The 25,986-nt window shown below is 45.9% G+C and overlaps 1 protein-coding gene and 1 long non-coding RNA gene across 5 annotated transcripts in view; one reads left to right on the top strand and one right to left on the bottom strand.

Moving 5' to 3' along the window:
- Positions 1-11,861, top strand: part of LOC130842287 (uncharacterized) — an 18,057-nt gene extending 6,196 nt beyond the window's left edge. For 2 of the 3 annotated variants that reach the window (XR_009050394.1, XR_009050395.1), the window contains exons 3-4: positions 2,888-4,182; positions 6,854-7,172. This is a non-coding gene — a long non-coding RNA (uncharacterized LOC130842287). Of the gene's footprint in view, positions 1-2,887; positions 4,183-6,853; positions 7,353-11,728 lie in introns of those variants that run through there. The other variant, XR_009050393.1, reaches the window with a different exon arrangement.
- Positions 1-25,986, bottom strand: part of ARSL (arylsulfatase L) — a 27,317-nt gene extending 1,331 nt beyond the window's left edge. The window contains exons 1-10 of one of the 2 annotated variants that reach the window (XM_057718925.1): positions 25,692-25,986; positions 22,840-22,884; positions 21,785-21,934; positions 19,811-19,932; positions 16,072-16,194; positions 12,876-13,299; positions 11,689-11,825; positions 7,984-8,118; positions 7,161-7,323; positions 4,870-4,991 (exon numbers count right to left, since the gene is read on the bottom strand). In XM_057718925.1, coding sequence (XP_057574908.1) covers positions 4,870-4,991; positions 7,161-7,323; positions 7,984-8,118; positions 11,689-11,825; positions 12,876-13,299; positions 16,072-16,194; positions 19,811-19,932; positions 21,785-21,934; positions 22,840-22,862 — 1,399 coding nt within the window. In that variant the 5' untranslated portion in view covers positions 22,863-22,884; positions 25,692-25,986. Of the gene's footprint in view, positions 1-4,869; positions 4,992-7,160; positions 7,324-7,983; positions 8,119-11,688; positions 11,826-12,875; positions 13,300-16,071; positions 16,195-19,810; positions 19,933-21,784; positions 21,935-22,839; positions 22,885-25,691 lie in introns of those variants that run through there. The other variant, XM_057718926.1, reaches the window with a different exon arrangement.

The raw sequence follows: 25,986 nt of genomic DNA, 5'->3' as shown, positions 1-25,986 counted from the left end.
TAAAAGGGCAGTAGCTGTTCTTGGTGATGTTTTTCCCGAGCTTCTCTCCAGCTGTGAAGGTACCACCAAGAAAAGCAGAAGGGAGGAAGGAAGGAAAAAAAGGGAGGAAGGAAGAGATGGAGGGAGGGAAGGAAGGAGAAAGGGAGGGAGGGAGGAAGAGATGGAGGGAGGGAAGAAGGGAGGAAGAGAGCGAGGGAAGGAAGGAAGAGAGGGAGGAGAGAGCAGTAGGCATCTGTAACAGACACCCTCCAGCGCCCAGGAAGACTTACTAACTAGAGTCCAGCTGGCACCAGACCTAGCTCAGCCTCAGGAAGCGACTTTGACCAAACAGCAGGAAAGACTGAGGCCGTCTCCACACAAGCATCCCCCCAGCCGTGGGCCAGACCCAGAACTACAGAGCCTGAGGCCTGCGGCTTTCTGCTGCCTGCAGAAGGAGGCCCCCGTACTCCCTCTGGCATCCCCGTGGGACAGGAAGCCTGGAGAAGCCACACGTGTCACCGGAGGGCAGTGAGCGGGACTCTGGTGACCGTGCCTCCTCCAGGACCAGGGGTGAGGGTGTCCTCGGGGCTCCGGGAGCAGGGAGGGACACGGGGCAGGGCTGGGGCTGCTCCTGGGACGTGGGCAGGAGAGGGAGGGTGAGGCCAGGAGTCCCCATGCAGACAACAAGGTGCGCAACCAAGACCTGTGCTCCGATGGGCATCCTGTTCCCTTCCTCCCTGCAGCCACCGGGATTTCCCCGCCCGAGCCCTGCTTCCTGCAGCTGGCACCACTGTGGGTTTGGTGTTTCTATGGGACCACAATCAAAATCTCTGGCTTCTGTTCCCTTCCTAGGATTTAGGGCGACCTGTTGTCTTCTTCTTTTTTTTTTTTTTTTTAATATTTATTTATTTGTTTGGCTGCACCGGGGTCTTAGTTGCAGCTGGAGACCTTCTGTTGCTGTGTGCAGAATCTTTAGCTGCGGCATATGGGCTCTTCGTTGTGGCATGCGGGATCTAGTTCCCCGACCAGGGATGGAACCCCGGGCCCCCTGCACTGGGAGCGCGGCATCTTAGCCACTGGACCACCAGGGACGTCCCACGACCTGTTGTCTTAACAGCTGTCAGTTTTCTCGCCTGTGAAGTGCGGACAGGAATTGTCATCTGCCTTGGTTTTCAGGGTGCAGTGAGTTCATTGCCAAGGGCCGATACTCATTCAGTGTCTGTGATTGTTTTCATTGTGAAGCAAGTGTGTTGACTACAAAGAGAAGACAGGCAGAGTCCCAGGGAGGGGATCAGGCCAGAGAGTGAGGAACAGGCACCAGAAATGAGAAAATTGCAAAGTGTGCCTATGCATGGAAGAAAACACACGGGGTCCAGGTGATGGAAGGTGATGGAAGGTGGAAGTGGAGGTTTGTGTGTGGGAGGCACGGGGTGGGGGTAAGAGTGGACGCAGGACGTGAAGAGGAAGGATGGAGGACGGTCAGTCTTCTGAGCATGTTCTCGGTGGCAGGGACAGGGTTGTGCAAAGGTCCTGAGGCAGTAACTGCAGGTTCTAGAATCATGGGGGCATGGTTCTGTGGGAGCTTGGTGACTGGGGCCTCCCAGAGTCACAGCACTTGTCCCAGAGTTGGGGAGGGGCTGGCTCACGTCACAAGGAGGAACTGGTGTGGTGGGTGGTCCTGGAAAGGTTTGCACAGAGAGCTAAGTGGACAGTGGGTGTGGCATGAAGAGTAAACCTGGGGAGGCCGGTGAGGGGGCCATGGAAGAGGCATGGAAAGTAGGAACAGGGGACTTCCCTGACGGTCCAGTGGTGAGGGCGCCACACTCCCAGTGCAGGGGGTGCGGGTTCTATCCCTGGTCAGGGAACCAAGATCCCACTAGCAGAGCGGCACAGCCAAAAAAAAAAAAAAAAGTTACAAAATAAAAACAAAACATAAAGTAGCAACACACCCCTACCTACCTTGAAAAAAAATTGAAATATTTGCCCAAAAACTGAGAGAAGAGAGTTTCAGTAACGGGGCAGTCATGGCATAAAGGAAAAGAGGATGAACCTCGATGCCAGGTATCAGTGCCCCTGAGCGTAAGTGCTTGAAGATTGGGCTGCGGAACTTTCATTCATTTTTGAATGAAAGTTTAAAAAAAACCCTTAAAAAGGAAATCTATAATATGTGAGTTTAAAAAAACAAAAATGTAGCAATAGAAATCATCTCTAAGCATAAGTGCCTGTAGATTGAGCTGTGCAACTGAATGAAACAAACAAAAAAATCTTAAGGAAATCTATAATACCTCACTTTCTTTTTTTTTAAAGCTCTATATTGGAATATAATTGCTTTACACTCTTGTACCAGTTTTTGAATAATACCTCACTTTAAAAAAGCAAAAACAGGGCTTCCTAGGTGGCGCAGTGGTTAAGAATCCGCCTGCCAATGCAGAGGTCACGGGTTCGATCCCAGCTCCAGGAAGATCCCACATGCCGCGGAGCAACTAAGCCCGTGTGCCACAAAAAAAAAAAAAAAAAAAACATAGCAATAAAAATCATCCCTAAGCATAAGTGCTTGTAGATTGAGCTACATAATTGAATTAAAGTTTTTAAAAAACTCTTAAAAGCGGAAATCTATAATATATAACCTTAAAGAAGCCAAAACGTAGCACTAGAAATCATCCCTAAGCATAAATAGTTGTAGACTGAGCTATGCCATTGCAGGAAAGTTTAAAAAAAAAAATCTTAAAAGGGGAAATCTATCACATGTAACATTCTAAGACCCGAAACGTAGCAACAAAAATCATCCCAGATTGTAATATTACTGAAAAAGATGGACAGGAAAAGGAGGGAGAGTTTTACAGAATCTACTGGTAACTTCCTCAAATAAGAGGGGATTCCAAAAGGTATTTTTTTATTCCTGTTTCAGACAACCGGACACGTGCAGAGAATGCTTTTGGGGCGTGAAGGGCAAAGAGTGAGTTGAATCGCAAGGGGGCTGTCGACCTTCCCAAACACCGGAAGAATACCAAGTCCTTCAGGCACGTCCAGAAAAAGGGAGAAAATGTCAGGGCAAGGCAGAGTAACAGGGAAACAGAAGTGAAGAAAAGAGAAGAATGGGACGTCCCTGGTGGCGCAGGGGTTAAGAATCTGCCTGCCCATGCAGGGGACACGGGTTCCAGCCCTGGTCTGGGAAGATCCCACATGCCACGGAGCCACTAAGCCTGTGTGCCACAACTAGTGAGCCCACGAGCCACAGCTACTAAAGCCCACGCACCTAGAGCCCCTGCTCCACAACAAGAGAAGCCACCGCAATGAGAAGCCCGTACACCGCAACAAAGTGTAGCCCCAACTCGCCACAACCAGAGAAAGCCCATACGCAGCAACAAAGACCCAACGCAGCCAATAAACAAATTAAAAAAAAAAAAAAAGAATAGCTTAAAAAAAATAAAAAGAGAAGAGAAGAAGCTCAAACAGGTAAAAGTCTGTTATCACAGACCAAACCACAGACCAAGGCAGACGCAGAACTCAAGCAGTTATAAAATTGAGCAATGTGGTTGTTACGTAAATCCACGAGCTGGGTTTTAGAAAATGATTTATAGTAACAGAAAACCTCAGGCACCTCCAGTCGGGCAATGAAGGAGAATTCAGCTATAAATAGGGAGGCAATTAAAATACAAGGAACTGACTAGGTAACAGAAGAAAGTGCCTGGTGAAATGAATATGTTTTTTTAAATGGAGCTTTAATTTTTTATTTTTGGGGCCACACCACTCCGCATGTGGGATCTTAGTTCCCCGACCAGGGATTGAACCCTCACCCAAGCTGCACTGGGAGCGTGGAGTCCTAACTACTAGACCGCCAGGGACGTCCCTGAAATGAATACTTTTTAAATAAAAAGTGGAGAGACATCACAGGCTTCAGTGTTTGGGAAAACTCAATATTGTAAAGATACCACTTCCCCCTCTGCTCAGGTTCATTCATACATTGAAGACAACGGCCATTGGTATCCCCGTGGGATTTAAAAAAAATACTTGCAAATGATTTTAGAGTTCTTTTCAAAGGACCGTTGGGCAAAAACAACTCAGAAAAGTTTGAGAGGCAAAAATTATCCAGTCAGTGTATTACTGCTCGTTTTACAAAGTTACCATTATTATAACAAATATGAGATGGTCTCATTAAGACACGTGGAAACCAAATGTAGATGAAGAGAACAGATTCGAAAGGTGAGAATCAGGTTGGAACACCCGTGTGTGTACAAATGTGTGTGTGTGTGTGTGTGTTGATAAAAGTTGCATTTCAGGGCTTCCCTGGTGGCACAGAAGTTAAGAATCTGCCTGCCAGTGCAGGGGACACGGGTTCCATCCCTGGTCTGGGAAGATCCCTCATGCCTTGGAGCAACTAAGCCCGTGCGCCACAACTACTGAGCCTGCGCTCTAGAGCCCACAAGCCACAGCTACTGAGCCCGTGTGCCGCAACTACTGAAGCCGGCACGCCTAGAGTCCATGCTCTGCAGCAAGAGAAGCCACTGCACTGAGAAGCCCGCACACCACAAGGAAGAGTAGCCCCCGCTCGCCGCAACTAGAGAAAGCTGGCACAGCAACAAAGACCCAATGCAGCCACAAATAAATAAATGAACAATTCAATAAATTTTTCTAAAAAAAGTTGCACTTCACACCTTGGGGGTGAGGGGCAAGAAAGTCATAGCTGATCGTAAAAGTAATGCTGAAACCATAGGTAAGAATTCACTTCCCATCAGCCCAGGATGACTGACAGCTAAAGGATGTTGCTAGCATCAGCAGAAAAGCACCGCCAGAAAGGCAATAAAGGAAGTCGTGTGGACATGCTAGCCACAAAGCAGCAGACAATGAGAACGGAGGCCACGATGCGAGGCCTGCCGGCAGCCTACTCACTGTCCCGCTGGTGCCACCGGGCCGCGTGCACGAAGTGTTCGCAGTAGTGCACCAGGAACTCGTGGTCCGAGTGCCGGGCGGTCCCCAGGAGCAAGGGCAGCAGGTCTCGGCCGTCGATCACCCTGCAGGCAGGAGCACAGGGACTCGGTGGGGCTGCAGCCGGCAAGGCGGGCGTGACCCCCGCAAGCCCAGGGCGGCCCTGGGGCGGCCGGCACACCAGCCGCCTGCAAACGGTACCCTTGGCTGTAGGATCGCGGAGGGTCCCACTTGCTGGGCTGAAGCCGTGGTCCCCCCAGCCTCATTCTCCAGGCACAAACAGGCGGACATCCTGCAAACCCCTGCTCGCTTTTATATGGATTTGAGCTTTCAGGCATACACAATATGTGGTATTCTTCAGCAAGACCTGGGTCATTTTGTGAAGATATATGATACAATATATATGCATATATAGTGTATATATACACAATGTATATCATTATACAAATATATATACACTATACACACAATATATATCATCATAAACAAATATATATTCAATATATATGCAACATAAAACATATACACAATATATGTACTACACAGATTCAATATATATGTATTATATATACTGTATATACAATATATATCATCATATACAAATATATATTCAATATATATGCAATATGTAATATATACACACAATATGTGTACTATACAGATTCAATATATACGTATTGTATATACTGTATATACAACGTATATCATTATACACATATACATATATTCAAAATATATGCAATATGTCATATATATACACAATATATGTACTATACAGATTCAATATATATGTATTATATATACTGTATATACAATATACACATGCCATATACCTATATCATAGATATATGACATATGTACACATCTTATACACATAACATATATGCATACCACATAGATACACTGTATGTATAGACTGATAGATTGATAGAGAGAGAGAGAGAGAGGGTTTTTCCACACGCTCTTACAAACGAACTTTTTAGCCAACCCAATATAGTCCGTGTATATACACAATATATATACTTTCACTTCAAAAAGTGAGTATTCGTTTACACATGTGTATATGCTTACATATGTGTGTATAAATATATATAAATGTGTATATAAATAAAACCAAGCAACAATGTATGGCTGAAGTTTATCTTTTAGCAAAACACATTTGCAATATACATGACGGACACATTTTTTTTTAAACAAATGAGATATCATCAATTAATTTTAAAAATTAGCCAATTAAGGGAAAAAAAACAACCAGAGATACGATATTCAATGTAAGAAAAGAGAAAACAGGAGGATGGAAACTAAAGGTCTGAAATCCTCAGCATCACTAGAGATAAAGCGATGGAAATTATAACACGCGTGTATTACATGTATGTGTATACACACATACTGTATGTACCATTTATATATATAATAAATACATTACATGTATCACTTACATTGATTTGAGTTCTATTATTTTAAAAATACTTTCCCATGTAGCCAGCAGTGATTCCTAGGGAACAATTTGAAAAACTGTATCAAGAGATTTGTCTGTAAATGGCCACACACTTTGACCCAGAAATTCAACGTCCAGAGGTTTTTGCTGAGAAGACAATTGTGACAGGCAGTAAAATGACAAAGCCAACTTTTTTTTTTAAAAAAAGAACCAGGCTAATATCCACCTGTAAGAGGTTAGTTGAAAGAATACTGTAAAGCCATTAAAATTTTTGTCCATGCATAAAGATGTCTAAATATGCATAGATATGTACCTATACCTATAGATATAGACTTAGACATATTTTATACAAATATATAAAAAATATATATATAAATATATAAAATATATCTAAATATATATAATATATAGCTATTGCATAACAATTATGCATTCATCTCTACGTTGTCAGGTTTAAGAAATAATTTTATTTTCTGTCTCTTCCTCCCAAATTTTCTATAATTTTTAAAGCAAGAAAAAGAGGAATCATGAAACGTCCCTACCACGCGACCTCCAAAGGAATCTCTTGTGATCAACTGTCAGCAAACTCACTGAAATGACACTGTCCTTATAATCAAATAGCTTCAGTTAAGGCTCAGGAGAAGAGAAGGACACTTTGTGCACAAAATGAAGCAGACATTGGATCCCAGCAGATGAGGCGTGTTTTTCCAGACACTGATCTCACGGGTATTTTATGCCAAGCGAGAGGGACAGTGACGTCTGACACCCGTGTGGGCCCCACGCAAGACGGCACTGCCTCCTTTGGGCTGCTCGGTACCTGTCCTGGGGCACCTGGCCGCCCCCCAGCTGGACCACGGTCGGGAAGACGTCCATGAGGCTGGTGGGCTCGTGGATCACGCGGCCGGCGGGCAGCACCCCAGGCCACCGCAGGATCCCCGGGACACGGATCCCGCCTTCCCAACCGCCCATGCCTTTGCCGCCTGCGTTTATAACAGGAACAGAAAAGAAGGTGATTGAAACTCAGAAGGGGTTGCTTCCGTGGGTGATTTAACATTTCTGCTTGTGTTAAATCTCTCTTTCTTTGCCTGTCTGTTTCATTACATGATGACCGTTCCTCCCTGGCAGAACGTAGATTTTATTTTCTTTATTAATCTGGGAGTTGGTTTTCCACCACGTGCGGGTCGGGCTGTGGACGTCTCTGGGGACGTTATTCTGTCCCCACACAGGGGTCAGGACGTGGACGTCTCTGGGGACGTTATTCTGTCCCCACACGGGGTTCAGGATGTGGACGTCTCTGGGGACGTTATTCTGTCCCCACACGGGGTTCAGGATGTGGACGTCTCTGGGGACGTTATTCTGTCCCCACACAGGGTTCAGGACGTGGACGTCTCTGGGGACGTTATTCTGTCCCCCACACAGGGTTCAGGACGTGGACGTCTCTGGGGACATTATTCTGTCCCCACACGGGGGTCAGGACGTGGACGTCTCTGGGGACATTATTCTGTTGACCACAGCGATCATTTGGGTTCCTCTGATTTTTGTGACTGTGCTCTGTAAACTGCCATCCCAGAGGAGGGGTTGGGAATTACTGGAAAGAGATAAAGACAGTAGACGCGGATCTGGGAATCTGTCACCCTTACCTTTATATACCCCATTCCAGCCACCATACTGGTTGTGTCCAAACTGAGCCTCTAAGGACCCCCCGTGATCCGACGTAAAATAAACGAGGGTGCTGTTGGTCAAACCTTCCGTGTCCAAAGTACCAAGGATCTGCCCTGCAAAGAACGGATGCGTTTGAGCCGGTCAAAACAGAAGACACTCTTAGACCAAATTTTTCAAACACTTCATGAAAATGAGTCTTTAGTATTAAGGTGTAATGGGAGTCAGCAGTAAGAGAACATGACCGTGCTGTTCTAAGCATCCTTGATCTGAGATGGATGTATGTCTGTGTATATGCCCCATCCTGTTTCCAAAAAGGTTTAGGAAAGCGACAAGGGCACAGGCTGCCCAGCACAGGGTCGTGAGCACTGAAAAGTGAGCCAAGAGAGGATTACAGAGGAAGAAGGATAGGGAGCAGGAGCAGGTAGGAAGGAGGCTGATAAATCCATTTGTGCATCAATGAAGAACAGTTTTCAGCGCACGGATGCCCAACAAACACGTGAAAAGATGCTCAACATCACTCATCATCAGAGAAATGCAAGTCAAAGCCACAAGGAGGTATCACCTCACACAGGTTAGAGTGGGCATCATCAGAAAATCTACAAACAGTAAATGCTGGAGAGGGTGTGGAGAAAAGGGAACTCTCCTGCACTGCTGGTGCAAATGTAAGTTGGTACAGCCACTATGGAAAACAGTTTGGAGGTTCCTTAAGCAACTAAAAATAGAACTACCATATGACCCAGCAATCCCATTCCTGGGCATATAACCAGACAAAACCATAATCCAAAAAGACACATGCACCCTGGTGTTCATTGCAGCACTATTTACAATAGCCAGGACATGGAAGCAACCTAAGTGCCCATCAACAGATGAATGGATAAAGAAGATGTGGTGCAGATATACAATGGAATATGACTCAGCCATAAAAAGGAATGAAATAATGCCATTTGCAGCAGCATGGATGGACCCTGAGGCCATTATGCTAAGTGCAACATGTGGGACAGGGAAAGACAAATACTGTGTGATCTCACTTATCCGTGGGATGGAAAAAGCCAAACTCACAGAAGGAAAAAAACAGATTGGTGGGTCCTGGACGTTGGGGCGAGGGGTGGGAAAAATGGGTGAAGGCAGTTGGTTAAAAGTTACATATTTTAAAAAACGAGTGTTTGCAGTTTGGGTTTTGCTTTTTTATACATTCTGACCGTGTCTGCTTTTTTTTTTTTTTTTTCTGGCCGCGCTGTGTAGCATGTGGGACCATAATTCTCTGACTGGGGATGAACTCGGGCCCCCTGCAGTGGAAACACGGAGTCCTAACCACTGGCCCATCAGGGAAGTCCCTATACGGTTACTTTTAAATCAACCGTATTGCTCTTTTTGTTTGTTTTTTGAATTTTTATTTTTTTTCTCTTTGCCCCATCTGTCCTTTGGCCATTTCTTCCTCTTTAGTTGCTTTCTTTTGGACAAGGAGTTTTTTTCTTTTTTAATAATTAGGAGGGACAACCATCTATTTTTTAAAAAATTTATTTATTTACTGGCTGCATTGGGTCTTCATTGCTGCATGCGGGATTTCTCTAGTTGTGGCAAGCGGGGGCCACTCTTCATTGTGGTGCACGGACTTCTCATTGAGGTGGCTTCTCTTGCTGTGGAGCAAGGGCTCTAGGCACACAGGCTTCAGTAGTTGCAGCGCACGGGCTTAGTAGCTCCGCCGCATGTGGGATCTTCCTGGACCAGGGCTGGAACCCGTGTCCCCTGCACTGGCAGGCAGATGCTTAACCACTGTGCCACCAGGGAGGTCCCTGGACAAGGATTTTATCATTTGTATCCCTATTGATTTTGCTCCTCTTTCATTACTAGATTTGGGTTTATAGGACAGCTTTAGGGTCATAGATTAGATGAACAATGTTACCGTTGAGAAGCCAATACTGATACACAATGATTAACTAAAGCCCATAGTTTGCATTAGGGTTCACTCTTTGTGTTGTGCATTCTGTGCATTTTGATAAATGCACAGCCTTGCACGCAGTATTATAGTGTCAGACAGAAGTTTCCTTGCCCTAGTAATTTGAGCTCCACCTACCTACATTCTAAATGATTTTTGTTAAAAAAAAAAAGTTATCATACGGTTTCTTGATTGAGTTTTAAAGTGGGACAGAGAGAAAGGGAAGACATTGAAAAGATTCTTTAAATGTATCTCATGGACTTCCCTGGTGGCGCAGTGGTTAAGAATCTGCCTGCCAATGCAGGGAACACGGGTTCCATCCCTGCCCCAGGAAGATCCCACATGCTGCAGAGCAACTAAGCCCGTGCGCCACAACTACTGAGCCTGCGTTCTGGAGCCCATGAGCCACAACTACTGAAGCCCATGTGCCTAGAGCCCATGCTCCACAAGAGAAGCCACTACAATGAGGAGCCCGCACACCGCAATGAAGAGTAGCCCCAGCTCGCCGCAACTAGAGAAAGCTCACATGCAGCAATGAAGACCCAACGCAGCCAATAAATAAATTTATTTTAAAAATGTACCTCATGACGAATTCCTTATCTTGTTGGACTTACAGGTTCTTAACTCTCTATTGTAAAATTTCAGTGTTTATCATTCAATACATATTCAATGACATACATCTGCACTTTTATTCGTTTAAATATTTTTTCCCAAATTGTGGAGCTGGGAATTCCATTTTAAACAATCTTTTTTTTCCCCTGTTTTTATTGGGGTATACTTGTTTTACAATGTTGCGTTAGTTTCTACTGTACAGTGAAGTAGAGTTCCCTGTGCTACATAGCAGATTCTCATTATTTATCTATTTTATGTAAACATTCAATCTTTGACATCACCTAAAATAGCCTATATTTTCCAATCATTCTTAACTTTTTCTCCCCAAAGACCCCTATCGGCAAAGATGCGTGAGTTTGTCTCAAAGGGAATGGGGCCAGGCTCTTCGGGCAGGGGGGAGAAGTAACATGAATAATTAGGAAAGTGTCTTCCAGTTTTTCTCATTTTTCCCAACAGTTCATTGAAATCATACTTTTTTACTCCATGATGATGTTGTGAAGAGACTCTTTAAGGTACACTTTCTCTAAAATCACTGGTGATGGTTACTCTGCATCCCGTCACCATGGAAACCCGGGGTACCGAGCCCTTGTCTGGGAAGCAGGGAAGTGGCCGCATCCCCATCCACACAGTCGTTCAAGCCCTGACGCAATCAAGAAATGTTCGTTTTTTTTCCACCTGGCATTGTTCTAAACCCCGGCGATGCGATGGGAGAAGAAGGCAAGGTGGTCCCAAACCACGAGGATTTTACATTCTCCTGGGGAGGGGAGAGGAAATCAACCCACCCAAGAAAGAGAAATAAAACACAACAGCGTGAAGAGGACCCTTGACATTGAATGAGATGCTACCCAGTCTTGTCTTCTCATTCTTTTTTTTTTAAGGCTCTACTGAATTTGTTATAACATTGCTTCTGTGTTATGTTTTGGGTTTTTTGGGCTCGAGGCGTGTGGGATCTTAGCTCCCTGACCAGGGATCAAACCCGCACCCCCTGCATGGGAAGGTGAAATCTCAACCCCTGGACCACCAGGGACGTCCCTGGTCTTCTCATTCTATACCTGCTTCCCTCCTGCTCATCATCAGGTTCTCCCCTGTTTCTGGCCCAGGCATCATCAGGGTCTCACCTGCAAAACGTACTTACCCACCATCCAATCCATCTCTTCCGTGTTGTCCCCGTACAGCCCGTGGGGACTCCTCCCTCGGAAGTTCTCCGTCGTGATAAGAGGGGTGTGGACGTGTAGAAACGACACGAAGAGGAGGAAGGGTCCTTGCTTGTTTCTGAAAATAGATACAATGTGACGGGAGTTATTTTTTGGTCACCCTGAGATGGACTTCCTACAGCTGGTAAATATAAATCTCCTCCCTCACGTCCTTCTTCAGGTACGTGTCTTTTCTGCTCTACCCACCAGAAGCAAATGCATCAATCTGTTCCACCGGAGAATGTCCTTGTGTCTCAGAATCTTCAGTGTGATGACTTCCTTCCTTCTAAAGTCTATGGATGGGATGGGATGAATTGGGAGATTGGGATTGCCATATATACATTACTAATAAGAAAAAAAATCAAATTGTACACTTTAATATATGTAGTTTAGAGCTTCCTAGGTGGCGCAGTGGTTAAGAATCCACCTGTCAATGCAGGGGACACAGGTTCGATCCCTGGTCCAGGAAGATCCCACATGCCATGGAGCAACTAAGTGCGCCACAACTATTGAGCCTACGTGCCACAACCACTGAAGCGTGCCCGCCTAGAGCCCATGCTCTGCAACAAAAGAAGCCATGGCAATGAGGAGCCTGCGCACCACAATGAAGAGTAGCCCCTGTTCTCCACAACTAGACAAAGCCTGCGCACAGCAACACAGCCAATAAATAAACAAATTTATAAGTAAATAAATGCAGTTTATTCTATGTCAATTATATCTCAATAAAAGTTCTTTAAAAAAAAGAAAAGTCTATTGAAGAGCCCACATTAATTTTGTACGTTTTATTTTTGTAATTTTTGGCCATGCCATGAGGCATGTGGGATCTTAGATCCCCATCCGGGTATCGAATCTGTGCCCCCCGCCTCCCCCTGGCAATGGAGTCCTAACCACTGGACCGCCAGGGAATTCCCTGGGCTGTCTCTAAAATATGGGGGGACAGTACCATATTTCAGCTGACTTGTCACTTGTTTCAGTGGATCTGGTCGGGTTACAAGGAACATCATTTTTGCACCATTTTATCAAAAAAAAATGTCTTTCTGAGTCGGGGTCATTTCATCACTCCAGTGGCCAACACAGAAGAAGGAGATTCCAAAAGCGTTTTCATCCTGAGGCCGCCTTTGACCCTCACCTTTTGATGAAGGACGAGACCTCCTTGAGCATCAGAGACGTCGTCCTTTCAAAGCGCATGGGCTGCTCCGTGATGGAGTGATTTCGCATCAGAAAACAGTCCGCGTGAACGAGCAGGGCACCCGTGAAACAGGAGGTGGTGAACAACAAGAGGGCCAGGACGCTTGACCAGATGACCGGAGTCCAGGAGCCCGGTACCAGGCGGGTGAGTTTCCCCACGGTGAGCGTAAGGGCGGCCAAGACCATGACGTGGGAGCAGACGTTGAGTTTGTGCTGCAAGCCGACACGCTTTTCGGATAATTCCCAGTGGTCACAGTCACCCATCATGGAAAACAGCATCCCGTAGAAATGGTCAAAGCCATGGTTCAGCGGGTGGTGGCAGTGGTCATCGGACGATTCACAGTTGAGACCCAGATGCCATTTTCCTGAAATGCAAAAAGTATGCAGACGTGGGACGTCCCTGGTGGCACAGTGGTTAAGAATCTGCCTACCAATGCAGGGGACACGGGTTGCATCCCTGGTCAGGGAAGGTCCCACATGCCGCGGAGCAACGAAGCCCGTGCACCACAGCTACTGAGCCTGAGCTCTAGAGCCCATGAGCCACAACTACTGAAGTCCACACACCTAGAGCCTGTGCTCCACAACAAGAGAAGCCATCACAATGAGAAGCCCACGCAGCGCAACGAAGTGTAGCCCCCACTCACCACAACTAGAGAAAGCCCGTGTGCAGCAATGAAGACCCAATACAGCCAATAAATAAATAAATCAATTAATTAAAATTTTTAAAAAAGAAAAAAAAAGAAAATTTAAAAAAATATTCAAAAGAACTCAATAAATGCCTTCCACATGAAGATTTAAAAAAAAAAAAGTATGCAGATGTGACAATGGTCCGATCACCCCGGCTGAGTAGGTAACGCGTGCTTGCCAAGTTCTGGGCTCTCTGCTGGGTGATGGGATGGGGTGGGGACGTAGAGGGGGTGGGGGTAGTGTTTGCTGTTATTTGTACCACAACCTGGCCAGGTTACTTCAAGGGAATGAGGACCTTGTATAGCAGCATTTCCTGTGTTGTTGTAACAAAGTACCATCACTTGGTTGCTTGAAACAACAGGAATTTATGTTCTCACAGTTTTGGAGACCAGACGTCTGAGGTCAAGGTGTCCCAGGGCTGAGCTCCCTCCAGAGGCTCCAGGGCAGGGTCCCTCCCGCCTCTTCCAGCGTCTGGGGGCTCCAGGCGTCCCTGGGCTGGTGGCCGCCTCCCTCCCGTCTCTGCCTCCGTCTTCACGGGGCTTCTCCTCTGTGTCTGTGTCTCTCCTCTTCTGTGTCTTAGAAGGACCCTGTCATGGGATGCAGGGCCACCCTCATCCAGGAGGACCTCATCTCTGACTCTTCACGTCATCACGTCTGCAAAGACCCTTTTTTTCCACAGAAGATCTTACGTGCAGGTTCCAGCGTTTAGGACCTGATATCTTTGGTGACCCTTGTTCAGTCCCCTGCACCTGATTTTGCAGCAGTGTACGGAGGAGCCATAGGCCGGGCACACAGAGAGGTCAGACTGCTCTAGAAAAGCCAACCTGCTGTGACTAACGTGAGCAAAAGACTTCCTGACTTTAGAATTGTCGCTCCTTTGCCAATTCATTATAACCACAGTCAGGGTCTTGCTGGGTGGTGGGTTTTGCAGAGCCCGACTTTCAAGTTCAATCAGTGGAAGGTGATCCACTTCCCTGCTGTCCCTACTGGAGGGTTGCTAGACGCTGTGCGTCTTCTCCGCAGCCCGATGGGGGTCTGTCACCCGGGAAAAAAAAAATTAAGCGACTTCCCGGGGAGTGTCCACAGGTCTATTGGGTTTTATACCCAAATAGCTAAAGAGCTAGTCTTGGTGTTTGCGGTCAGTGCATGATACTGTTAACAAAATTTCTTACTATAACGTGATGAAGACATGACAACTTGGTCCCCTTTCAAGAAACTGCCATCTTTAATTTTATTTTGTTCTACACGTGACGTACGTTGTTTGTTGACGTGTTGAAAGGGAAGCTGTTACAGAGCACGGGGAGATCAACTCGATGATGGGTGATGACCTAGAGGGGTGGGATGGGGAGGGTGGGAGGGAGGCTCAAGAGGGAGGGGAGATGGGGATATATGTATACATACAGCTGGTTCACTTTATTGCACAGCAGAAACTGACACAACATTGCAAAGCAATTATACTCCAATAAAGAAAAGAAAAAGGGATATGAGCATGCTATTTACAGAAGCAGAGAGGAAGGTTCTAACCTGTGCAGTCACATTTCTAGGCAGGAAATGGGGAAAAAACAGCATTATGGACATTTTTGGTGATTTGGTAAGATTAGAAAAAAGTTTCCAATGTTTTGAAAGACCATTAATGGATTTTTGTTTTTTATCATGACTTGGTACGATCAGATACCACGGGAAATGACTGATTATAAAGCTCTTCATTGTATTTAGTAAAAGGTCAGAATTAACATACAGTTAAAATCTTTCTACACCTTCTCAGAGCCTGATCATTGTTTAAAATGTATGTGAGTTGCCTGATTGCTTTTTTGTCAACTAGTTTAGAATTTCATGTGGGCTGCAGCGGGGAGCTTGGGATTTTGCACTCTGTTAAAAACGTGTTACTGTCCCATCTGTGAAGCCACCAAAGCTGTCTTGCAGACGACTTGCAGTTGTATTTTTATTTATTTAAGAAATTGTATTTTATATTGAAGTAGAGTTGATTAACAATGTTGTGTTAGTTTGAGGTGTACAGCAAAGTGATTCAGCTATACACACACAGGTATCTTTTCTTTTTCAAATTCTTTTCCCATTTAGATTATTATAGACTATTGAGCAGAATTCCCTGGGCTCTACAGTAGGTCCTTGTTGGTCATCTATTTTACATATAGCCGTGTCTCCACGTCAATCCCAATCTCCCAATCTATCCCATTCCCCAGATTTCTAATTTTTTAAAGCATGGTGCATGAGAAAATTGTATGAAATGCCAAATATTTCATTAAGCTGATGTTTCTTGGGCATCTCCTTTGCAGGAAGCAACCTGGCTAGTCACATCCTTCCAGCCTGCCTGGAGCTTCCTGTCCTGTGAGAAATCCCCCTGTGTCCCAACTCTTTCATTTCCAAACTTTTTAGTTGAATAGAACCTCCCTATAAAAGTGATGTGCTTAATACTCAGACAGTGTACCTACCTATGAGTCCCGTAGCGTAGCCTTTATCTTTCAGTATTTTTGCAAAAGTTGTTTCATTTCGTGGAAGGCCTCCAGACACTCCCGTCCACTGAAGCACGCGGTAACCGTTACTGGAAACCATACCTTTGATCAATCGTTTTCAAAGAAATGTTACAATCAACATTGATGTTTATCATTATTGTTATTATTTTAACTTAGAACATGTGGTGTAAATCTCCGTGTTTCAAAATTCAGTTGAAAATCTACTCCCGACATGAGTTTGCCTCATGGGGTTTATTTTCGGCAGCAAAGGAAATGATTCTTTGCCTGAAAACGTCAGTGAGAAGAGTTATGGTCCTGTTATGTGAAGGTTATAAACCAAAACAGAATTAAATGAAAAAACAAACAAACAAATAGGAGACTTCCCTGGTGGTGCAGTGGTTAGGAATCCTCCTGCCAATGCAGGGGACACGGGTTCCAACCCTGGTCCGGGAAGGTCCCACATGCCACAGAGCCACTAAGCCCATGCGCCACAACTACTGAGCCCACGTGCCACAACTACTGAAGCCTGCATGCCTAGAGTGTGTGCTCCGCCACAAGAGAAGCTACCACACTGAGAAGCCCGAGCACTGAAATGAAGAGTAGCCCCCGTTCGCCACAACTGGAGAAAGCTTGAGCACAGCAGCAAAGACCCAATGCAGCCAAAAAAATAAAAATAAATGAGTTGAAAATTCACTTCTGACATGAGTTTACCCCATGGGTCTTATTTTGGGCAGCAAAGGAAATGATTTATTAATTGAAAATGTTAGTGAGAAGATTTATCGGCTGTTACGTGAAGGTTGTAAACCGAAAGAGAATTCAATGAAAAAGAAACAGGATTAAAAATGACGTTATGATTTCACCAAAGTCTTGATAGAATCCAGTGCTTCTCAAACGGGTCTGCACATTGGAATCATGGGAGGAGCTTCAAGATATCCCGACAGCTGGTTATCCTATCACCCCAGAGGCTGTGATATTCGTTGGCCTGGGGTGGAATCTGGAATGCTTGGAAAATCCCCCCAATGATTCTACTGTGCTGAAAAGGTAGGGAACCATGGATAGAATTCGTCCCGACCCTGGCAGATCCAGGACCTCCACCCAAGCATTTAAAAATGTAGGTTCCATATGTTTTATAAAGATCTGCAGCGTACAGTTGAGAACCAATGATTTAGAAGATGCTCTTTGCCTCCTAGACCTTTTTGAAGACGGCAGCTTGGTCTAATCAGAGAGCACCCACCAGCTTCAAAGAGTGAATGAAGTTCTCAGTGACTGGACTTCCCTGGGGGCGCAGTGGTTAAGAATCCGCCTGCCAATGCAGGGGACACGGGTTCCAGCCCTGGTCAGGGAACTAAGATCCCACATGCCGCAGAGCAACGAAGCCCATGAGCCACAACTACTGAGCCCACGTGCTGCAACTACTGAAGCCCACGTGCCTAGAGCCCATGCTGCGCAACAAGAGAAGCCGCTGCGCAACAAGAGAAGCCACCGCACTGAGAAGCCAGTGCACCGCAACAAAGAGTAGCCCCTGCTGGCTGCAACTAGAGAAAGCCCACGCACAGCAACAAAGACCCAATGCAGCCAAATAAATAAGTAATTAATTTAAAAAAAGAGTTCTCAGTGATCATGTTTTGGGAACATGGAGAATTCTGCAATTTTCCAAAAGTTCGAGAATGTGTCCTGTCCCAGGAAGACTAGTGAAAGCTAAAGAGTTCTTGGTCAGGACAGAGAAAGTTGGGCTGTTTCAGCTTATGTTGTCCCAGATTTATTCTTTCCTGAGCAAATTCCAGAGAACTATGTACAGGAGGGTCTCTGTGGGTCACTTTGATGTGTCACCTTGACCCAACTACGGTCCCCAGTTATGCAAACACTAGCCCATGGGTCTAGGAGTCGCTGTGAAAGTCTCTGGTAGATTTGGTTGACATCTGCAGTCAACTGGCTTTAACTAAAGGAGGTGACCCCATGAAGGTGGGGGCCTCATCCAGTCCTTTGAGGTCTTAAGAACAAAAACTGAGGTTTACAGAGACAGAAGGAATTGTATGTCAAGACTGCAGCACCATATCCTGCATGCATCTGAGATCTGCTGTCCTGCTCAGAGGATTTTGGACTTGCCAACCCTGCAATCACAGGAGCCAATTTCTTAGAATAAATCTCTTTACAGAGAAAGAGAGATATGGTAGATCATAAATAAACAGGTGACAGATAGATAGGTATATATAGGTAGATAGATATAGATAGATGATGGATAGATAGATATAGATAGATCTTGTTGGTTCTATTTCTCTGAAGAACTCTGACTGATATAGGGTTGGAAGTCTGCCCCTACTCTCAAGAGTCAGCCTCAGGGTCAAAGGCCAGAAGGATGCTAGGACATCACACAGACTTTCAGGCGTTTAGTCTACTTTCTACCCAAATCCCCAGGGAGATAGAAGATTGAGAAAAAAACAAACCAAACCAACCAAACCAAAACAAACAAAGAAAAAAAACCCAGAACCCCTGCAAAAACAAACAAATAAAAAAACCCAAACCATAAAACCAAAAAAGCTCCAAATACCCCAAAACAAAGCAATAAAAAGAAAACAAAACAAAGAAAAAAAACCCAAAACCAAAAACAAGCAAGCAAACAAAAACAAACAACCCCTCCCTGAAACCACAAACAAAGGACAAAACTAAAACCAAAAACCAACCAAACAAAAAACCCCAGAACTTTATAACAACAGATCTGCAAGACTTTTAAGGTAAAAGAGATGATTTTGGAGCCCCTGTGGCAGAATGGCATGGGAGAAATATTGTGTCAACGTATTTCACTCTTTAAAATCATTCAGAAGTCTCAAATTTTTACTTGGGGCCACAGAGAGCAAAGGAAATTCCTTTTCCACGGGGCGGGCAGAGATTTGAAAACAATCTTCGGAGACCCCTATCTCTTCTTCTTCAGATTAAACATATTGGGTTACTTAAACTTTTGCACAACCAGTCAAGATGTTCTCTGTTATGTCCCTTAATGTCCCTAGGGGTAGATTATTATATATGAGGGTGAGTCAAAAATTATCCACACTCTGGCTGTGGAATTTACAGAACTTTTACTATAACCAGAGTGCGGAAAATTTTTGAGTCCCCCTCGTATGTTATACTAGGGGTTGAAAAACCATACCCACCGGGGCAAATCCTGCCCTGTTTTCATATCCTGTCGGTGGAGAATGGTTTTTTTTTTTTAATGGTTGGGGAAAAAAATGAGAAGCAGTATATTTCATAACATATGAAAGTATATGAGGGGGCTTTCCTGGTGGCGCAGGGGTTAAGAATCCGCCTGTCAATGCAGGGGACACGGGTTCCAGCCCTGGGCCAGGAAGATCCCACATGCTGAGGAGCAACGAAGCCCATGCACCACAAGTACTGAGCCCTCAAGCTACAACTACTGAGCCCATGTTGCACACCTACTAAAGCCCACATGTCTTAGAGCCCGTGCCCCGCCACAAGAGTAGCCGCCGCAATGAGAAGCCTGTGCACCACAACGAAGAGTAGCCCCCGCTCGCCGCAACTAGAGAAAGCCCGCACGCAGCAACAAAAACCCAATGCAGCCAAAAAAATAAACAAATAAATTAATTTAAAAAAATCTGGGGGACCTAGATCATTCTCTCCCCACTGTACTGGCGAATCCACACACGACTAGTCAGAGACAGCATGTTCCTGTCCAGTGTACGGTTAGACAGAAGGATGGACAGACCTGATCGGACAGGGTACCTTCCCGTCAGGAAAGCAGCTCTGCTGGGGGTGCACACGGACGCGGCAGCGATGTGCTGGGTTAGCATCACGCCATCTGCGGCCAGCCTGTCGATGTTTGGAGTCCTGCAGAAAGAAACAGGAACTCTTTTATTCCTTAGCAAACAAAACATACAGGTTTTTTTTTTCCCCCATAAGCACAGTGACATCCAACTTAATAGAAAACCTGCCAGTCACCACTTAGTACATCCGTGAGTTCTTAGGAATGACCCAAAGGCCATGGCTTTGCAGACACGTGGATGGACTTAGAGACTGTCCTACCGAGTGAAGTACGTCAGACAGAGAAAAACAATTATCGTAGCACATCGCTTGTATGTGGAATCCAGAAAAATGGTACAGGTGAACTTATTTGCAGAGCAGAAATAGAGACACAGACGTAGAGAACAAACGTATGGACAGCAAGGGGGGAGAGGGGAGGTGGGATGCATGGGGAGATTGGGATTGACATATATGCACTATTGATACCATGTATAAAATAGATAACTCATGAGAACCTGCTGTACAGCACAGGCAACTCTACGCAGTGCTCTGGGGTGACCTAAGTGGGAAGGAAATCCAAAAAAGAGGGGAGATATGGATAGGTAGAGCGGATGCACTTTGCTGTACAGCAGAAACTAAGACAACATTGTAAAGGGTACAAATGAACTTATTTCAACACAGAAGCAGAGTCACAGGTGTAGGAAACAAACTTATGGCTCTCGGGGAAAAGGGGGAAGGATGGATGAACTGGGAGATTGGGACTGACATATACACACGACTATGCATAAAATACATAACTCACAAGGACCTCCTGTAGAGCACAGGGAACTCTACTCAATCCTCTGTAATGACCTATATGGGGAAAGAATCTGGAAAAAAGAGTGGATGTATGTGTATGTATAACGGATTCACTTTGCTGCACACCTGAAGTTAACACAACACTGTATGTCAACTAGACGCTAATAAAAATTAATAATAAGGCAAAGGCAAAACTTCAAAAGTCTTCCGGACCACCAAAGAAACATCAACTGCGTGGTTATTTACCAAGTTTCCGGGATGTACTACTGGTGCTGAGACGGGTACGATAAATGATCTAGAATTGAGAGTCCAAAGTGACTTCTCTCTTAGAACTCAGTCCTTTTTTTTTTATTTTGTATTTTATATTGGACTATAGTCGATGAACGATGTTGTGTTAGTTTCAGGTGTACAGCAAAGGGATTCGGTTATACATGTACACGTATCTATTCGTTTTCAAATTCTTTTCCCATTTAGGTTGTTACAGAATGTTGAGCAGAGTTTCCTGCGGTGTACAGTAGGTCCTTGTTGGTGATCTATTTTCAACACAGCCGTGTGTACATGTCAATTTTAATTGGAAGATTTGACTTCACGTGGCACATGAGGGTGCAATTCAGACATAAATTCGCAGTGATGCCCGTGCTGGGTCTCAAGGACAATTACAATGTGACCAAGGTGATGGGGTGGGTGTATCTCACATAGATGAACTACCAATAGCAGATGGGCCTCTCGTATCTTGGGATGAGGAGGACGTGGATTTATCCAAGGCAGAGATTTTCATCAGAGAGCATGGAAAATCACACCTGAGCGGGCAGACTTGGCTTGATGGATGGAGGTTGAAGAGTGGAGTGAACTTGATATTGGTCCTTGCTTTAACAGGCAGGAGCAATGATTTAAAAAAAAAAACACTGTCTACTAGAGACTGTGCTGATAGAGGTCATATTTAAAAGTGAAGCGATTACTCATACGTGGGATGCATTTGACCTGGGGTTCGTGAAGGTGTGGGAAGAAGAGGATTAACGGCGTTCAAAGAAAGGATGTGTGCAGAGTTCTGTCAACGTTTGAACTGCAGAGACCGAGGGTCAGATGTGTTATCTATGGCCTCTGCCTTGGGCTCTCAGATGAGCAGTTCTCTGGTCCTTGCCTTATGGTGTTGTTGCCATAGCAACCAACATCTCCAATGCCGAGATCGTCCGCCATCAGAAGAAGGATGTTAGGACGGGAACCAGATGGGCTGCTGCAGGCTGAGGGCTTCGAACCCAGAAGCACACTGATGGTCAGAGCCAGCCAGCTCCTGAAAGACAAGGTACCAAAGGAGGCTTCATGCTGCTTTGCATCTAATTTACACCACTTCTCTAAGTGGGAAGTGGGGGGTCACTCTTTCAGGGGACTTTGATCTTATCATCCCATTTCAGAAGAGTTTGAATACATCTCTGAGGCACTTGATTTTTTCCCCCCTGCAGAGCACAGGGAGATCAGCTGGATGCTTGGTGACGACCTAGAGGGGTGGGATGGGGAGGGTGGGAGGGAGGCTCAAGACGGAGGGGAATTGGGAGATTGGGATTGCCACATATACATTACTAATAAGAAAAAAATATCAAATTGTACACTTTATATGCAGTTCATCATATGTCAAAAAAATGAAATATTGACATGGAAAAAAAAGAGGGAGGGGATATGGGGATATCCATATACCTACTGCGGATTCACTTCATTGTACAGCAGAAACTGGCACAACCGTGTAAAGCAATGATACTCCAATGAAGATGAAAAAATTAAGAAAACAAACAACAAACAACTCAGACTTTTACGGATGCCACCCTGGGCCCACACGTAAACAGGAGGACAATGGTGTTCCCATCCCCAGCATCATAAAATAAAGATGGAAGCCTGAGTCTGAAGGCATTTGGGTCGATGGCTTCCCGGAAAACCAGACACCCGCCCCCTGGCAGGGCGCGACGCACAGCTGGGTTGGGAGGAGTGAGATGGAATTCCTTCTGCAGCTGCCGGGGATACCTCCCCGGTAGGGGCACACGGAACATGTATATTCATCATGAACCCCACGCCTGACCCCAGAGAGGCGAGATCAGTTACTAGCTGAGAAAGATCACTTTATTGTCAATGCCTTCTGAGACAGCGACAGGAAGAAACGCACAGGTAGACAGAGAAGACGAATGATCGCACACAATTCCATCTTACCAAGCCGGTTCCCCATGTAACATGTCCTCTCTTTCTTTGTATTTCCTGTAAGAAAGAAAGAGGTTTATACTAACACAGGCAGCAGAAAAGGAACTAAACTAGGAAGTCTGGAACGAGAAGGGAAACTTTGACTCTCTCTGATGCTATCAATAGCATCTCAACTACTAAAAGCTCATAAAGGGATGCTTCTTCCCTACTGAAAACGCTTTACAAATGCTGCACGCCATCTTAAGAATGTCGAACATGGACTTTGTTAGACCCAGCTTAGGTCAGAGTGTGATTGGTCTGCAGGCCCTCAAGGTGTGTACTCAGAACAGAAAGTTCTCTGCCTGTAGGTGAATGTTCTCGACTTGTTCGAGGTCCAGGCGTGGCTGCCTGGAAGTCGTGTTTGGTGCAGAAGGATCCTGAATCCCATCCGTGGAGCAAATAAGCAACGCCGTGTTCCCGCTGAAGGTTCTGGAATTCTGGGACCTCACCGAGGTCATGGTTTATGGCTCTTACTTGCAACAAGCTCGGGAAGAAGTGGATGTTCTAGTCCAGCGGAAGAAGGGAGGCATGTTTCAGCTTGAGGAAGGCCTGAATGCCCTGGAGATGGGCCCTCGCAGGGAATGGAGCCCGTGTGCAAACACCGCACCCGGGACCGGAATGTAGGAGGCAGGCTGTGGGCAGAGCTGCCCTGTGTCTGACACGCTTGGAATTCTGCTCCAGCCCGATGAGGAAACACCAGCTGGTTTGGGGTCTCTGCCTTTGCGTCTGAGGCCTGATGTGACTTAAAAAAAAAAAAAAAAGAAAAGAATGTAGGAAATTCCCTGGCAGTCCAGGGGGTAGCTAAGACTCCACACTTTCACTGTTGGCCCAGGGTTCAATCCCTGGTCGAGGAACTAAGATCCCGCAAACCTTGAGGTGCAGCAAAAGAAAAAAAAGAAAAGAAAAAAAGTAGAACAGGTGTTTTTCAAGAGCCACGTGGTAAATATTTGGGGCTTTTCTGCCCACATGGTCTTGTTGCTACTACATCACCCTGTCCTCGCAGCCTGGACGTGGTCCTTGCTCTCCTCCAATTAAACCTGATTTCTAAAAACCGGCAGAGTTCTGGCCAAATGGATCAGAGAGTCCTGATTCCCGATACAGAAGGTCAGAGTAGGAAGGAAAATGCAAAATTAAGTGATAGAACATTGACATGAAACGATCTCCAGTACATGTTTTGTTTGTTTGTTTTTCATTGCGCTAAATACACATGGCGAAATTCCCCGTCTTCACCATTTTAAAGGGCACAGCTCGGTGGCATTAAACACAGTCACACCGTGGGGCAACCACTCCCACCATCTATCCCCAGAACCGGTTTATCTTCCCAAACGGAAACTCTGTCTCCACGAAACACGGACTCCCCACCCCCTCCCCAAGCCCCTGGCCCCCACCCTCCTACTTTCCGTCTCTATGCATCTGATGCCTCTGGGGAGCTCCTATGAGTGAAATCACACAGCGTGTGTCCTTTTCTGCCTGGCTTATTTCACTTCGCGAAATGTCCTCAAGGTTCACCCATGTTGTAGCCCGTGTCAGAATCCCCTTCCTTTTCGTGGTTGAATAATATGCCATAGCATGGATGGACCACATTCTGGGTACACCTAATATATCTCAAATAAAAAAAAAAAAAAGAGTTGCGAGAGTGTGCGGTATGCTGCCATCCATACAAAACAATAACAGAGGACTTCCCTGGTGGCGCAGTGGTTGAGAATCCACCTGCCAATGCAGGGGACACGGGTTCCATCCCTGGTCCGGGAAGATCCCACATGCCGTGGAGCAACGAAGCCTGTGCACCTCAACTACTGAGCCTGTGAGCCACAACTATTGAGACCACGTGCCACAACTACTGAAGCCTGGGTGCCTGGAGCCTGTGCTCCGCAGCAAGCAAAGCCACCACCCGCACCGCAACAGAGAGTAGGCCCCACTTGCCACAACTAGAGAAAGCCCGCACGAAGCAACAAAGATCCAATAAATAAATAAATAAACAAATTTATTAAAAAAAAAATTTTTTTAAAAAGAACGACAGAGAAAGAGCAGAGGGTCTGGTGGTGGTTCCCAGGGGGTGGGAGGATGCAGGAAATGGGAAGAGGTTTAAGGATGCACACTTGCAGCATGTAGGAGACTAGCTCCTGGAGATCTAATGCACAACACAGCCACTCCACTCCACACTGCGGGAGGACAGAAGTGTCAAATTTGCTAAGAGACTAGGTCTTAATTGTTCTCGACACAAAAAAGCAACTACGTGAGGTGACAGAGGTGGGAGCTCACGCCAATGTGGAAATCATACTGCAACAAGGACATGTAGCCAACGGACCCTTGGTGCAGCAGGAACTCTCACAAGGGTATCTGCTAATTATAGCGCAATAAAAAGATACAGAATAAGAGAAAGAAAGCCCTTCCATGAAGCATGACCCATCATTTAGCCTCTGATGCTCTTCCAAGAGGAGAAAGAATGGCAGCCCTTGGGTTCCAGGCTGTTCTCCAGACACCGGGGCAAGCACGCCTCATTTCTCCACTACGCTCAGGCCCTGTTCCCAAACCCAGTTCCGTCTTTAATCCCAGCATCTCTTCCACATCCGGTGCCCGTGCTCCCAAATCTCCTAGCATCTAGTGTAGTTACGTTGCCTCTCCTTCCGTACTTTTTAATTCTGCATCCCTTCTGGAAATCACCCGAGGCAAAAATCTGACATTGATATCTTTGCTTTCCATTTTAAGAAAATTGCCTCTACTATCACGGCCAGATGCTCGAGTGGGCCAGGCAGCCGTGTGTGCTCAGGGTGGCGGCCAGGGGTCACTCGCCAGGCCCTCTCAGCTCAAGAAAAGCCAGTTACCTGAAGGGCTCTCTCGCGGGGCCAGGCCAGCTGCAGGTCAGCGAGCAGCTGCTTCTCCGGGGGACCGGTCCCCTTGGTCCTCTTGCCCGGAGACGCGGTCTCAGCTCTGCGGCGAGGCCCTCTCTCCGGTCCACGCGTGTGCCGGCTGATGTCCTCTTCAAAGCAGCAGGAATCGTACTGAAACCAAGTTAGGTTGTCCAGGGAAGGGGGCATGGACGTCCTCTGCGTCTCTTGCCTGTGCTTTTCCGGTTTCTCCAGAAGACCTTCTGTTTACAAACTGTAACACTTGCAGAGA

This window comes from Hippopotamus amphibius, chromosome X (genome assembly GCF_030028045.1).
Source record: "Hippopotamus amphibius kiboko isolate mHipAmp2 chromosome X, mHipAmp2.hap2, whole genome shotgun sequence".
In the NCBI taxonomy this organism is placed as follows: Eukaryota; Metazoa; Chordata; class Mammalia; order Artiodactyla; family Hippopotamidae; genus Hippopotamus; species Hippopotamus amphibius.
Note: the sequence above shows the minus strand (reverse complement) of the source record. Positions and strands in the feature narration are given on the sequence as shown.